General features: G+C 40.6%; 1 protein-coding gene across 2 annotated transcripts in view; it reads left to right on the forward strand.

Annotated features, from left to right (window-relative positions):
• The first annotated feature begins 769 nt into the window (after positions 1 to 769).
• The window catches only part of POLB (DNA polymerase beta), a 31693-nt gene continuing 16143 nt past the window's right edge, over positions 770 to 16319 (forward strand). For both annotated transcript variants that reach the window (XM_064370003.1, XM_064370004.1), the window contains exons 1-7: positions 770 to 974; positions 1296 to 1353; positions 5344 to 5410; positions 9203 to 9277; positions 9864 to 9922; positions 12949 to 12998; positions 15853 to 15904. In XM_064370003.1, the coding sequence (XP_064226073.1) occupies positions 914 to 974; positions 1296 to 1353; positions 5344 to 5410; positions 9203 to 9277; positions 9864 to 9922; positions 12949 to 12998; positions 15853 to 15904 (422 nt within the window). In that variant the 5' untranslated portion in view covers positions 770 to 913. The remainder of the gene's footprint in view (positions 975 to 1295; positions 1354 to 5343; positions 5411 to 9202; positions 9278 to 9863; positions 9923 to 12948; positions 12999 to 15852; positions 15905 to 16319) is intronic.

Genomic DNA, 16319 nt, shown 5'->3' on the forward strand with positions numbered 1-16319 from the left:
ATGTCACGTTTCCATTTCTCAAGCAGATTGTAAATTTCTCAGATGTAGGTCATCATGTTATAATGAGGGTTCCATTGTTCATGATCTGGATAAAACACTTCTCCCTTTCTTGCGGTCCCTTCCTCAATTTGGCCTCTACCGCAAAGCCAGGGGGATTAAAAATAAAATACCTTTTGACGCCGGTTGGCAGGTGTGCTAACACGTTGTGTGCGGGAGGCTTCCTGTTCTCTGCAGGGTTCACGCCGGGCTCCGACAGCGCCCTAGTACGGGGCTGCACTGCAGTGTGGACAGCCCGGTACTGTTAGAGAAAGTTTTGACAGTAAGTGTGACGCCATTGTCGCCTCTGACCACATATAAAACGCGCCATGCATTGGGCCGCTATTACAGAGCACATGTATGTGCAGGAAGCCACACCACCAGCGCAAGTATTTCAGAATCGAGGTCGCACCCCTGTTTCCCCTTCTAGGGAAAGGATTCCAGAGAAACACTGGGAAAGCAGATGTAATCTCTTAGGTCAAAACTCCAGGTCTTCTCATAGGAAGGCCCCGGGGCTGTCATTCTGACGCGCCTATTTCCCGCGCCGCGCGTCCACATCCACGAGTCCACTAACTCTCCCGGGTCCCTCTCACGCTCCGCCGCGGACGCGCCCCTCACCTAGCCCCGCCCCACCCACCTAGCCCCGCCCCGCCCACCTAGCCCCGCCCCGCCCGGGACGCGTGACGTCACCACAGGCGCCGTGCGCCGCGCCCCCTGTCAGGGGCAGCCATTGTTCCGCAGGTCGTGCCGGTAGCGCGGGTCGCGCCGGAGCTGGGTTGCTCCTGCACCCGTCTCCAAGTCTGGTACCTCCTTCAAGCTGGGAGAGGGCTCCAGTCCCTGGTTCTGAGCACTCTGGGGTTCTCGGGTGCAGGCCGCCATGAGCAAACGGAAGGCGCCTCAGGAGACTCTCAACGCGGGAATCACCGACATGCTCACGGGTTAGCACCGGCCGGGCCCTGCTGGCTTTCTTCTTCCCTTTGAACCCCTTCCCCTCCCTTCCTTCTCTCCCACCCCGACAGTCCAGTGGGTGGGGTGGACCCCTTGCAGCGGGTAGCCCGTGGGGATCTTTCTCCGGCGCCCCTGGATGGTTGTCAGTCCTGCCGGGGACACCTGGGCCATCGTTTGGACTGCTTTTGGTCTGGCCCTTGTAGGAGACAGGTGGTCACTGTCTCTCGGAGGCTGCCGCATCCCTTTCCAGAAAACAGTTCTTGTTTGTTATCCGTGGTTCTTGTTCACCGAGCCTCTTGTTGCCTTTTCAGAACTCGCAAACTTTGAGAAGAACGTGAGCCAAGCCATCCACAAGTACAATGCTTACAGGTGGGACAGTGCCGCATTCTCGGCTAGCATACGTTCTGGGATGCCCTGTTTAGAGTGGCAGTTAACAGGACTGAGGGCCCAGTGGATAAAAGCAAGAACCGAGGCTGGTACCTTACTCAGTATTTCTTGAATAGTGTGGGCAGTTCTTTATAGGATCAATTCAGATAAGTTCCCAATTCTGATTGTAGATAGCTGTAGCCTGATATGTATTTTTCTCATCATCAAACATGAATTACTAGAAATGCAGTGTAATTTTAACCATATTGAAACACAGCAGATGAAGTCCGTACTATGAAATATATGTGGTTCAAGGAATCACATTTTTTCTTCTGGTTGATCTGAAGCTGATCCTGTAGCATCCTCATCTCACCTTCATGGGATCCTGTCCTTATCCATCTCACCAGGGGCCTTAACCTATTCATTCTTTCCACATCCACCTGCTTCTGCTCCTTAGCCTTTATTTATTTATTTATTTATTTATTTATTTATTTATTTATTTATTTATTTATATATGAGACAGGGTCTCCCTGTGGCATGATCATGGCTCACTGCAGCTTCAACCTCCCAGGCTCAAGCGATCTTCCCACCTCATCCTCCTGAGAGTCTGGGACTACAGGCGCATGCCACCACACCCAGCTAATTTTTTTTTTCATTTTTTTCATTTTTTTTTTTTTGTAGAGATGGGATTTTGCTATGTTGCCCAGGGTGGTCTTCAACTCCTGAGCTCAAATGGTCTACCTGCCTCAGCCTCCCAAAGTGCTGGCATTCTAGGCATCAGCCGTGCCAGCCCTCCTTAGCCTATAAATATGTCCAAGTCCTTCAGCTCTTAAAACGAAAACCAAAACAATCTTAACTTCCCTCTAGTTAACATCTTATCTCTTTTCTCACTTTACAGTTAATTGAAAAATCTTCATTTCTTGCCTGGACTTCTTAATCCCTAGTCATTTAGTCATTAAGAAGTCCCAGTCCTTGCCTGGACCTACCCCTGCTCTGAAAATCCTCTCACCTACATCTCGTCTTACTGGACTCTCAGTGGCGTTCACCCCCAGCTCATTCTGTGGAAGTCTCTTGATTTCTGTAATGGCACTCTTTCTGTTCTTTCATCTCTTCTTCTGTCTTACTTTTCAGTGTTGGTATGGGTTGAGCATTCCTAATCTGTAAAATCTGGATGATTGCTGACATGATGGCGCAAGTGGAAAATTCCACCTCCGATCTCATGTAATAGGTGGCAGTCAAAACTTTGTTTCGTGCACAAAATTATTAAAACGATTATGTAAGATTACCTTCAGGGTATGTGTATAAGGTGTATGAGAAATATAAATGAATTTTGTGTTTAGACTTGGGTCTCATCCCTAAGATATCTTATTATGTATATGCAAATATTCCTTTTCTTTCCTTTTTTTTTGGAGACGGAGTCTTGCTCTGTCGCCAGGCTGGAGAGCAGTGGTGCAATCTTGACTCACTGCAACTTCCGCCTGCCGGGTTCAAGCAGTTCTCTTGCCTGAGCCTCCCTGGTAGCTGCTTAGCTAATTTTTTTGTATTTTTAGTAGAGACAGTTTCACCATGCTGGCCAGGTTGATCTCAAACTCCTGACCTCGTGATCTGCCTGCCTCGGCCTCCCAAAGTTCTGGGATACAAGCATGAACCACCATGCCCAGCCGCAAATACTCTAAAACCTGAAAAAAATTCAAAATCTGAAACAGTGCTGGTCCCGGGCATTTCAGGTAAGGGATAGTCAACTTGTGGTTCCGAGAAGTCTGCCTGCCCTTAGCCCTCTTTTCTTACTTCTGTAGTTTCCCTGGCAATCTTGCCATTCTTGACTTTGAAATGCTACTTATGTCAGTGACTCCAAATCCGTGTCTCCCTGGACTTTTCTCCACATTTTTAGCCCTATATTGTCTTTATCCCAAGTCAGCTCCCTTCTTCCACTCCCACTCCACACAGTTCAGAGCTGATTGTGCTCCCTCCTTTCCTTACTTCTGTGACTTCCTATGTAAAGTAAAATAATGGTATTATCATCCGTACATTTGCTGATTGAAAATCATAGCAATATTCAACTTTGTATTCTATTTGGATCACAGCAGACCTCAGAAAGGAGGTGTATAGTTTTGAAGAAGCTCATCAGGGGGTAAGCGAGAGGGCCATCAGTGTAGACAAATAAAATGTGCGAAGGCATTGAAACATGAAGGGTATAACTTTTTTTTGTTTTGTTTTGTTTTGTTTGTTTTAGACGGGGTTTCACCATGTTGGTCAGGCTGGTCTTGAACTCCCAACTTCAGGTGATCCGCCCGCCTTGGCCTCCAAAGGGGTATAACATTTTCTAGAAGTCAGAAATTCAGTTTGCTTCAGGGGTATGGTGTGAGTGGGAAATAAGTCTGGAAAAGCAGGGAATCCCTACCACCTCTGCATGCTCCTCCCTACCTCAATAGACATTTCTCTTTATTGCGGCCAAAGTATTCTTTTGAAAATAGTTATCTGATCTTGTCATTCTCCCATATTAAATAATTAAATGAAGTTTTCTCTTTACCTTGATAAAACCCAAATATATCATAGCATACAAAAGGGCTTTCATCTGATTCTTTTTCCCTTTTAGGCTTTGCCTCACAAGACCAGTGACCTGGAACTCCTTGCCTTTCCTGAAATGATCCCCTGCATAAACTGTGCTTGCCTGCTCCTTTGCTTAGAAATATGTATTTTCAGACTCATCATCAGTCATGTGCTTAGAGAGAAGTTCGGATGCAAATCTAAAGGGTTATTTGTGCTATAATAGAATGAAAATCCAAGGTTCCAAAGACTATCCACTATTTATGCTTTTGACTTAGCTGTACTGTCACTTCTCATCAGCATCAACTCTAAATTACATTTTGCATTGAAATTTTAGACAGAATACCATCGACGAGCTCCCAGGGTGTATCCAGTCTGTCACCCAGATTAACAAACTAGATATGTGTGGAGGCGGACAAGAATTACTGGTCACTGCCTTATGCTGAACTGAAATGGAAACAATTTTTTAAAACTGTTACAGGGTGAGGCAAGGTGGCTCACATCTGTAATCCCAACACTTTGAGAGGCCAAGGCGGGTTGATGGCTTGAGCCCAGAAGTTCAAGACCAGCCTGGGCAACATAGCAACACCCCATCTCCATTTAAAAATTAAATAAACTGATATAGGGACATAAGGAACTCAGTTGAAACTATGAATTTTAAAATAGCTATCCAAGGGCTGGGCACGGTGGCTCACGCCTGTAATCCCAACACTTTGGGAGACCAAGGCTGGTGGGTCATTTGAGATCAGGGTTTGGAAACCAGCCTTGCCTACATGGTGAAAACCCATCTCTACTAAAAATACAAAAATTAGCTGGATGTGATGGCACACACCTGTAATCCCAGCTACTCAGGAGGTTAAGGCAGGAGGTTGGCTTGAACCCAGGAGATGGAGGCTGAGTCGAGATTGCGCCACTGCACTCCAGCCTAGGCTACAGAGCAAGACTGTCTCAAAAAATAAAATAGCTATCCATAAGATCTGGTGTCTAGTAATTCAGATGTGGCACATTTTTATGAGGGAGTTATGAACAATTTCTAAAAACTGGCTATTTTAAAAAGGGGCCAATGATATTTTCTACTTACTCCTAAAGAAAAAAAGACAATTGGTCACCTCATTCCTTTAGTATTATTTATACAGTTAAAATCACTTTGTTGCTCAGTACAAATCAAAACAAATCACTTAGTTACTCAGTACAAATCGTACTTTGATGTGTAGGGTTTATATTCATTTATTCTCAAATGTGGGGCTTTTCAAGATACTTTAAAAGTTAGACATAGAAGGTAGTCTGTCAGCTCATCTGAGTTTTAAGTTTCATATGGAGGTAGAAAATTAGTTATCGTGGTGACAGCATAAGCACGGATATTTACTTGTCTGTATATTCCAGTTGATGAAAAATTAAGGCCCCGCTGGATTTCTAATTGGTTTTCCTTTTTTTCTTTCCTCATAGAAAAGCAGCATCTGTTATAGCAAAATACCCATACAAAATAAAGAGTGGAGCTGAAGCTAAGAAATTGGTAAGTTTAGTTAGCGTGTTGATTGAAGAGTTCGTAGGTGTACGAATTTGGTGGATTCCCACCAAACAAAACTTGCCTGTCTGAAGTGGCCTTGACCTGCACAGACTGATTTTGCTGCTCCTGATTTCTTGGAATAATATTCATGCTGTTTCCTACAAACTGTTTCAATCTCAAAATGTTTTTATTTGGGAGAAGATGGGTTAAAATTTTAAAAAATATATGTAATTACAGTTTTCTTTCTCTCTGTTACAATATATACATATACTCACATTGAATTTCTACTTGAGTGTGAAGGATGCCAAATTAACATGGCTCTTTTTTTTTTGGTAGGGTGGGGACAGAGTCTCACTCTGTCACCCAGCCTAGAGTGCAGTGGCACAATCTCGGGTCACTGCAACCTCCGCCTCCAGGGTTCAAGTGATTCTCATGCCTCAGCCTCCCAAGTAGCTGGGAATACAGGTGTGCACCACTATGCCTGGCTAATTTTTGTATTTTTAGTAGAGACAGGGTTTCATATGTTGGCCAGGCTGGTCTCCAACTCCCGACCTCAGATGATCCACCGCCTCGAGCCTCCCAAAATGCAGGGATTATAGGTGTGAGCCACTCTGCACCTGGCCTGACATGGCTTTTGACTAGTCCAGGTCCTGATAGTTAACACTTCTTTTTGTTCTTTACCTATTAATGTTTCACAAATGTCCTCTGGAATTTAAATATTAATATATGATTATCTTTAAGCTTCTCAGGAGATGAGCCATAATTGTCCTTTTTTTTTTTTTTGAGACAGAATCTCACTGTCACTCAGGCTGGAGTGCAGTGGTGGCACGATTACAGCTCACTGCTGCAGCCTTGACCCCCCAGTCCCAAGAAATCCTCCCACCTCAGCCTCCTGAGTAGCTGGGACTACAGGCGTGCACCACCACACTCTGAACCACACTCTGATAATTTTTTTTTAAATTTCTTTTGTAGAAATTGGATCTCCTTATGTTGCCTAGGCTAGTCTTAAACTCTTGGGCTCAAGCAGTCCTCTTGCCTCAACCTCCCAAAGTGCTGGCCCATAATTGCCTTTATATTTTTGCCCTTTAGAGTCATAACATTACCATAAATCTTGTACATCTTATGATTTAGTGGCAAATTGTCCACATTCAACATGTGCCACATCTTAACTTTGACTTTGTTACTCAGTACAAATCATGCTCTGATATATAGACTTTAAATCCTTGTGGCATAGATAGCATCAATATGTCCTCCTGAAATAGACTAAGTAAGTAAGTTATAAATACATTGGACTTTAATTCTGAGTTTCTGCCTTGGTGAACTGACCCACTGTTAGTCTCAGGAACCACCCCTGCTTCCATTAATTTCCTCTTTTATCCATACAGTACTTCCTTTTTTATGTTTGTTGCAAATAGCCTGCTCATTTCATAGAGAAAAACTCCTGATAAGCTCTGAAACACTTCGTCTCAAATCTGAGCATATAAAGAATACAACAGTATCCAAAATTCCTTCTGCATAAGACTGAGAATAATGTAAAAATCTCATCATTATTCTTTTGCACAATTATTTTAAGAATCACAGATCTGGCCAGGTGTGGTGGCTCACGCCTGTAATCCCAGCATTTTGGGAGGCCGAGACAGGCAGATCACGAGGTCAAGAGATCAAGACCATCCTGGCCAACATGGTGAAACCCCATCTCTACTAAAAAAATACAAAAATTAGCTGGGTGTGGTGGCGTGCACCTGTAGTCCCAGCTACTCGGGAGGCTGAGGCAGGAGAATTGCTTAAACCTGGGAGGCAGAGGTTGCAGTGAGCCTAGATTGTGCCACTGCACTGCAGCCTGGTGCCTGGAGACAGAGTGAGACTTTGTCTCAAAAAAAAAAAAAAAAAAAAAGAATCACAGATCTACCTAGCCCATTTCTAGAATTACTTCTCGGTAATTCTGACGTATTTTTCCTAAGGAAACTAACGTCTCAGTAATTCTAGAAATTATTCTAGATTATTACTTCTTAGTAATAGAGATAATAGATTCTTACTTCTTAGATTATCTAACTTATTACTTCTCAGTAGTTCTAGAAAACTGAAATTTCCAGAATGACTAGTTTGCCTTTTATTCCTTAATGTTATATGTAGAAAGTAGCTTGGGCCTAAATTGCTTGAAGTCAGTATGTTATTGAGTAAAATTATTGTAGCACTACCTGTAAAGGGAAAAATAATTGCCTTTTGAAAGAATCTTCTGATAAAAGGAAATGAGCCTGAGCAGTTTCTTTGTTCTAATCTATTCTGCTTCCTAAATCTTTTGTTCATTTCTGTCTGGTAATTGCTATTTTCCAAGCTCGAATGTGCTTTCAGTAATTTGGGGACATTTATTAAACATTAAATAAATCAAGAATATAGATGAGTGAACTTAGGCCTAAGAGGCAGCAGGAAATACTGGCACACCTATTATTAAGCAAGATGTTTAACTAAAAAGGACCAGTACACATTTTAGAAAGTTCAGTTTTACAAATACCAAAGTTGCAAAATAAACAAGGCACTATATAGTGCCCATCAAATATAGGCAGCGTGGTGAATGATGTGTGAAAAAGGACACTCATTTGCTGCCCATGAAAGTGTTGGTTGGTACAGCCTTTCTGTAGGCTGCTTTGTCAGAATGTATGTATCCTTTGACCTAGCAATTCCACTTTGAAGTATTTTTCCTAAGGAAACTAATAGAAATATGTATCTACTAGGATTCATTCGTTCATAACTTTTGATCAGTTGTATGTCAGTCACTAGGGATAAAGCAGTGAAAAGACAAGATCTCTGCTCTCCTAGAACTTAGATTCTAGAGAAGTGCTGTCCAATACAGCAACCATGAGCCACATTTGGCCATTGAGTTCTTGAAATATAGATGTCGTGACTGAAGAATGGAATTTTAAATTGTAATTAATCTAAACTTATATTGTCATATGTGGCTAGTATACCATGTTGGAATGTGCAGTTCCAGAGCAGTGATTCTTAGAATGAAGTGTCTAGACCAGCAGCATCAAGCATCCCCTGAGAACTTGGGCATATTCTTGGTCCTGCCCTAGACGTGGTGAATGAGAAACTCTAGGGTGGGGCTTGACATTCTGTGTTGTTATTAACAAGTTCCCCCATGTGATGCTAATGTATGCAGAAGCTTGACAACCTCTGTTCTAAAAGAAATTTATAAATACTATTATACTGTCAAATAATTGGAAACAATCTGCATGTTTACCTGTAGGATATATGCTAATTAAATTATTATGCATTTATACAATGATATACTGTGCATCCGTTAAAGATACTATTGTATTTATTTATTGGTATGGAAATTTGCTCATGATGTATTAAGAACAAAATATGTACGTCACACATCTAATTCTGCCTATATATATAAGCAGAAAAGATGTCAAGTAATATATACCAAATGTTGGGGAATGAGGTTACAGATGATTTTACTTTTCAGGATAATGAAACTGACAAGTGAATATTCTTCTTTATGCAACTCTGTATTTTGTAATTTTTCTACAACAAAAGTTAATTTTAAATAAGTAAGAATAAAATAAATTATTCTTAGTAATTATTTTGTTAGGGTTTCCCTTTTGCCAATCATGTAGGATTCTGTCTCTGGGAGAATTTATTTTTACTGGGGTCCAGTTTTCCATGTTCATTATTTCAAACCTTGTCATGTGATATTCATTTGTTTTTTATTTTCTGCTTTTTACTTTATCTTTTAGTGATTTGGTAAGCATTATATTCATATGTCTGTTATATTTCTAATTTTCCATGTAGCCTGGAGTAGGAACAAAAATTGCTGAAAAAATTGATGAGTTTTTAGCAACTGGAAAATTACGTAAACTGGAAAAGGTAAAATTTTAACTTGTTTACTTCATTGATTATAGTGTCTGCCTTTATGACCACTATGTAACGTCGTTGCAGGGTGACTGATGCCACTCACTCTAGTGAGACTCACAAGAAAAGAGATGAGTGGAGTTGATGGCTTTAACTATTCTATCTTTAAAATTTTGAATATTGTTCCATAAAATGTCCACTTGTTTTATGTGGCATTCAAGAGACTGTTAGCTCATCATTTTCAGTACTATTCAGAAAAGAGATTATAAACTTTGACTAAAAGATCGTTATATTTTAGGATTTTCTAAGTTTAAACTCTCCCAAGCATTTTTATAGTTTTATTTCACCCCTATGATATAATTATATCACTTCCGATCTGTTATGAATAGACCTTTTTAAAAGTATTGGATAAATTAGAGAAGAGACATCTTCAGTTACTCTGTTATTCACCTCTAACTCCCTAGGTTACCTGTGAATAATTTTGTGTGGATCATCCAGGCAAATGTAGATGGTCCTTCATATCTTTTAGCAGACTGGTATGTTTCCAATAAGATCGTTTAAGTCCTCAAAGTATTATAGTTAGACTTTTTTTTTCTTAAAGATTCGGCAAGATGATACGAGTTCATCCATCAATTTCCTGACTCGAGTTAGTGGCATTGGGTAAGAACTGTTTTTTAAGCAGACACAGTCATCGGTTGGTTTTATTTTTCATGTTAGCCAAAGTAAATTACATGCTTTGCATGCTGTTTCTCAAAACCTGTACTTCTTCACCTCTGTACCTTAGCCATATGGTTCATCCTTCCATAGCTTCTAATCTGAGGCCAGTTCTTCAGACAATACTTTCTACTGTAAAAGCCCCATCCAAGGGATATGTTACCTCCTTCATGAAACCACTTTGGTTCCCCAGCCGGAAGAACCTCTCCTTCCTCTAAACTGGGCTGCCGCTTGCTCTGTGTGCATCTGTTGCCTGCTCCACCTTGGCCTCTTTCATTTCTCTGAGCATATTTATCATAGCACCTCATGAATTTGGAACAAGCCCTCAAGCTTTTTTTATTTTATTATTTTTTATTGAGACAGGGTCACTATGTCACCCTTGCTGGTCTCAAACTCCTGGGCTCAAGTGATTCTTCCTCCTCAGCCTCCCAAGTAGCTTGGATTATAGGTGCACACCACTTCGCCTGACTTCAAACATTTTATAACGAAGAGATTACTATCTTAAAATTTGAGTTAGCACCAAGGGGGGCTTTTTTGACACTGGCTGAAGTAAAGATTAACATTGAAATATTAAGACTGTAGTGCTCTCATCTTTATGGAATGGTGCATTCCTTTGAATAAAATGATTCATTCTTTAAGTGGCAGCATTTTCAGTGAAAGTTATTCTAAACATATTATTTTTTTTTGAGACGGTGTTTTACTCTTGTTGCCCGGGCTGGAGTGCAATGGTGCAATCTCAGGTCACTGCAGCCTCTACCTCCTAGGTTCAGTTGATTCTCCTGCCTCAGCCTCCCAAGTAGCTGGGATTACAGGCATGTGCCACCACACCCAGCTAATTTTTTGTACTTTTAGTAGAGACAGAGTTTCTCCATGTTGGTCAGGCTAGTCTCAAACCCCTGACCTCAGGTGATCTGTCTGCCTCAGCCTCCCGAAGTGCTGGGATTACACACATGAGCCACTGCGCCCACCCAACATACTAAATTCTTAAACCTAGTATATTGAAAATGATGGCCGGGCGTGGTGGCTCACGCTTGTAATCCCAGCACTTTGGGAGGCCGAGGCGGGCGGATTACAAGGTCAAGAGTTTGAGACCAGCCTGGCCAATATGGTGAAACCCCGTCTCTACTAAAAATACAAAAATCAAACAGGCGTGGTGGCAAGCGCCTGTAATTCCCGCTACTCGGGAGGCTGAGGCAGAAGACTCACTCAAAACCAGAAGGCAAAGGTTGCAGTGAGCTAAGATCGTGCCACTGTACTCCAGCCAGGGTGAAAGAGTGAAACTCCATCTGAAAAAAAAAAAAAAAAATGAGCATGACTCCTTGGGGACTGAAGGCCATTATAAAATTTTCAATAGAAGAATTTAAAAAATTTTTTTTCTTCCTAGAAATAGCGTCTTATTCTGTCATACAGGCTAGAGTGCAGTGGTGCTGTTATAGTTCACTGTAACTTTGAACTTTTGGGGTAAAGTGACTCTCCTGCCTTAGTACTCTTTCAAGTAGCTGAGACTGCAGGCTTGCACCACCATGTGTGGCCAATTTTTGTATTTTTTGTAGAGAAGAGGTCTCTATATTGCCTAGGCTGGTCTTGAACTCCTGGCCTCAAGCAATCCTCCCACTTTGGCCTCCCAGAAGTGCTGGGATTATAGGTGTGAAACACAAGGTGTTTTACAGAGCATCCACTATCCTTTTTTTTCTAGGCAAGAGAACTGAAAGTTGAATATAGAACGTGAGTAACCATGGCAGAGCCAGATTTGAACCCATATCTTCTGGCTCCCAGTTCAGTTTTGTTTCTTCTATGCTGCTTTGCCTTCCTGACATCAGTATCAGTTTCTGTATCACAATGCAATGGCGTTTGCATAGCTTTCTGAATGACAGAGGTTTATTTGTCCCGAAACACTGTGGCCTTAGACTGTTGTGCTTGTGTGTTTATATGTGTGTGTATGCATTTCTTTCTGTTCCTTGCTCCTGCTTTATTAGCTATCAACTGATACAGTGAGAAGAGAGTCAGGAAATCTGGGTACTGGTCCCAATGCTAGCACCAGCTTTATTTGTAACCTTAGCAAGTCGCTATATCTTTCTAGGTTTCAGTGTCCTTCCTTATGAAACGAGAGAGAAGTTGGGCTAATCGCTAAGGTTCCTTGTGCCCCCCTCCTATATCTTCAATCATTTCTGACGTTCTGATTTCTTTATATGAGCAAAGTGATCTTTTAGAAACCTACATCAGATTTTATCATTGCTTTGTGCAGTGTCCTCTAATAGCTTTCCATTGCACTCAATAAAATCCAAACCTACCATGACAGTTCTAACAGCACAGTAGAATGTAACACCTGTGTACTGCTCCATAGCACCTCATACCATCACTTAAATCTATGCATCCTGGTTTTGCTCTTCTCTTGAATAGGCCAAGCTCATGCCAGCCTTAGGCCCTTGCACTAATTGTTTCCTTTGCCTGAAATGTTTTTCCCATTGATCCCCTGTATAGCTGTCTCTTTTAGATATCATCTCAAAGACCTTCTACCACTCAGTCTAAAGTAGGACCCAGCCACACTGTTATATCATCCTATTTTAATTTATCCACCTAGTATTTTTCTTTGTGTATCTGTCGTCTCTATCTACCCACTTACATTCTTATTCCTGCTATATTTTCAGTGCCCAGGAGACTATGTGGCACATAGTGGCCCTCAGTAAATCTTAGTTCAATGAATGAACAGTTTTCAAGTGCCGTCCGTACACGAGCCCTGTGACAGCAGCTGCTTAGACATCTTTTTCATGTGCGAGTTCATAGTTGTCTTCCTAAAAATTGAACTTTCAAGAATTAGTACTTCGGATAAAGTTGAATATTACCAAAGTAGCCATACAACATTTTAGCAGGTCTTGTTTAGCTTAATAGCAACTCTTCTTACTATTAAGACATGGTTGTTACAAGTATCCCAAGTTTCCCCCAATATTGAGATAATGCTTTTCTTTTTGTAGTCCATCTGCTGCAAGGAAGTTTGTAGATGAAGGAATTAAAACACTAGAAGGTGAGTATGACTATAGATCATTAATTCCAGAAGGACCATTAACACTCTAACAAACTTCAACTTGAAAAACACATTCTCAATCAGTAGATACAAATGATAAGATTTTCTTTTTAACTCTCTAGTCGAGTAAATATAGGGTATAGTTTATATTACCATCATAAACATTTTTAGGTTTGTAAATAACTCAGAGAAAACTAAGAAGACCAAGACCCAGTGCCGGGCTTGGTGGCTCAAGCCTGTAATCCCAGCACTTTGGGAGGTTGAGGCAGGCAGATCACTTGCGGTCAGGAGATCACAACCAGCCTGACCAACATGGTGTAACCGCGTCTCTACTAAAAATGCAAAATTAGCGAGGCATGCTGGGTGCCTGCAATCCCAACTACTTGGGAGGCTGAGGCAGGAGAATCGCTTGAACCTTGGAGGCAGAGTCTTACTCTGTCGCCCAGACTGGAGTGCAACTCCATCTCAAAAAAAAAAAAAAAGAAGAAGATGAACAACAACCAACCTCTTGGCTTAAAAGCAATGAAATAGTTATCATTTGCAGATTTTTCAAATATCTAAATTGCCTTTGTTTCTTTAATAAAATTTTAGGCAATAAAATCTTACATCAGATTAAAAGCTAAGTTATATATTATTGAGAAAGATTCTGTAAGAGATTTGTAATGGTAATTTTTAAAATTTTTTTTTATTTTTTTGAGACAGAGTTTTCTCTGTCACCTAGGCTGGAGTGCAGAGGTGCGATCTTGGCTCACTGCAACCTCCGCTCCCAGGTTCAAGCAAGTCTCCTGCCTCAGCCTCCCGAGTAGCTGGGACTACTGGCACTCACCATCACAACCCGACTAATTTTTTTTTTGTATTTTAGTAGAGACTGGGTTTCACCGTGTTGCCCAGGCTGGTTGTGAACTCCTGAGCTCAGGCAATCCGCCTGCCTTGGCCTTCCAAAGTGCTGGGATTACAGGCATGAATGTAATGGTTATTAAAGAAATTTTTGCTTTCAAAGAAGTGATAAAAATAGAGCCTAACAAGTAATTATAAAATGTTTTCCTATAGTAATCCTTTATATGTAATTCCATGTAATTCCATGTAAAATCCTTTAGCATCTCTTTATGCTTTTCGTGGGTGTGTGTAGACATTCAAATTCATTACAGCATATCCATGGCATTTGAGATTCAGTATTTGTGAGTTCAGCTATTTGCAAGCAGCCCAATGTTTAGGTAGACAGGTTTTGGAGACTGACCTGGCTTTGAATCCCACCTCCACTACTTTATTAGAGTGGGATGACTGTGTTGCTTCAGTTTCACACCTACAGAATGGGTATTTGCACTTCATATGATTATATGCAATCATACATGTAAAGCAGTTAGCAGAGTTCTTGGTACATAGTAAGTACTACTTAAAAATGGTAACCAACTCTTATGTGGCATGATTAGTAATAGTACTAAGTTAAGAATTTGTGTGAGCCATATTGCTAGAGAATGAACTCTACATGTGCATCTCTAGAGGGTTTATACTTTGCTGCTTGTGGTGTAGACAGCTTATATGAGAGAAATGATTGGCTAAAGGGGTCATGAATCTATGGGTTTCTTGGAGGTATTGAGTTGCATCTCTTGGGAGTGTCAAGGATCTACTGTTCTGGATTTTATATTTCATAATTCACAGATATGTAATAACAACTATTGATATCTATAACTGTATATATCTATATAATACACTCGGTGTTTCCACTTCAGGGTTAGTCATATACTTTAGTGTTTTCTGTGTGCACACAACCGTAGGAAATATCAATTGCTTTATGTTTCATAAAGATGCTTATTTTTCTGCGATTTGTATCTCCAGAGGGAATGTGTGTATTTGTGAATATTATGGGCTTATAGGCATTGCTTTTGAAGCGTGCTTATCTTGCTGTTTCTTTAACGAGGCTCACAGCTGGACTCATGCCCAGTAAAGGAACACCTGAATGGAACTAAGTCACTTTTTAGACTTAATATGGGATGTTCTGACAACTTTTAAGTTAAAAAAATGAAGATATAGTAATAGTTTTCTTTTCAACAGGATTTTTAGCACAATGCCTGCACAAATCTAGTACTTGGTACTAATGGAATGAAAGAGTGCATGAACAAATGAACAATATAAATAAACCTAGTTAATCAGAAAACATTTAGAAGTTGTGGTTACTGCTCTTAACAATAAATTAAACCATATTGGTTCTTATAAGGTTTTTTTTTGCTATAGTCAGTAAAATTTGATGTGATTCTGTTTTTTCGTTTGTTTTTGTTTTTGTTTTTTTGAGATGACGTCTCACTCTGTCACCCAGGCTGGAGTGCAATGGCATGATCTTGGCTCAATGCAGTTTCTGCCTCCCAGATTCAAGTGATTCTCTTGTCCCAGCCTCCCGAGTAGCTGGGATTACAGGGGCGCACCACCACACCTGGCTAATTTTTTGCATTTTTAGTAGAAATGGGGTTTCACCATGTTGGCCAGGCTGGTCTCGAACTCCTGACCTCAGGTGATCCACCTACCTTGGCCTCCCAAAGTGCTGGGATTACCGGCATGAGCCATTGTGCCTGGCCTGATTCTATTATGTTTTATCTACTATTTTATTATGTAACTCTAGTTAAAATTTTGTTCAGTAAATAAAAAGGGCCATGAAATCAGCCTTTAGGTTTTACTACGTTGATTTGAAGAGTCACTTTTATCTAGCTCTTCATATGTGAAATTTTTGTCTTGTTGTGTTTTCAGACATTTCAGTGTATTTGTTCCCCAGGTGGTTCTTTGTAAAAAGAGTCATTGAGTTTAGCATTTTCCCCCAAAAGCATTTGAATTAACATGTCAACTTTATTTATCTTCTATACAGATCTCAGAAAAAATGAAGATAAATTGAACCATCATCAGCGAATTGGGCTGAAGTAAGACAACAAATTTTCTTTTGATTCTTGAGATATAAAAATAAAATGTTTATAGACATTCTTTTATACACCAAAGGACTCTTCAAACTTAGCTAAACCACAACCATTTTTCTATTCAGAAGTGCTAAGATTTGTGAAATTTTGTAGAGTATCTGCCTGTGTTCACATAGTGCTTTCGCTTTTGCTTTCTAGTTTACTTGTTTTAAGGATTTCTCTTTTTTTTTTTTGCTTTAACAGGGAACTTCCTTTTAAAATATCTAGGACTGAGTGTATCAGCCAGTCAGCGGGTGTTTATTTCATGCTCACATTGTACAAAGCACTGCACTAGGTCTGGGGTAAAGATACAGAGAGGTTCAGTGTAGATATTAAGGAGTTTGTAATCTACCTGAAGATAGGACATGACTGTGAAAAACTA

This window comes from Aotus nancymaae, unplaced genomic scaffold (genome assembly GCF_030222135.1).
Source record: "Aotus nancymaae isolate 86718 unplaced genomic scaffold, 86718_ANA_hifiasm-v0.15.2.pri h1tg000097l, whole genome shotgun sequence".
Classification (NCBI taxonomy): Eukaryota; Metazoa; Chordata; class Mammalia; order Primates; family Aotidae; genus Aotus; species Aotus nancymaae.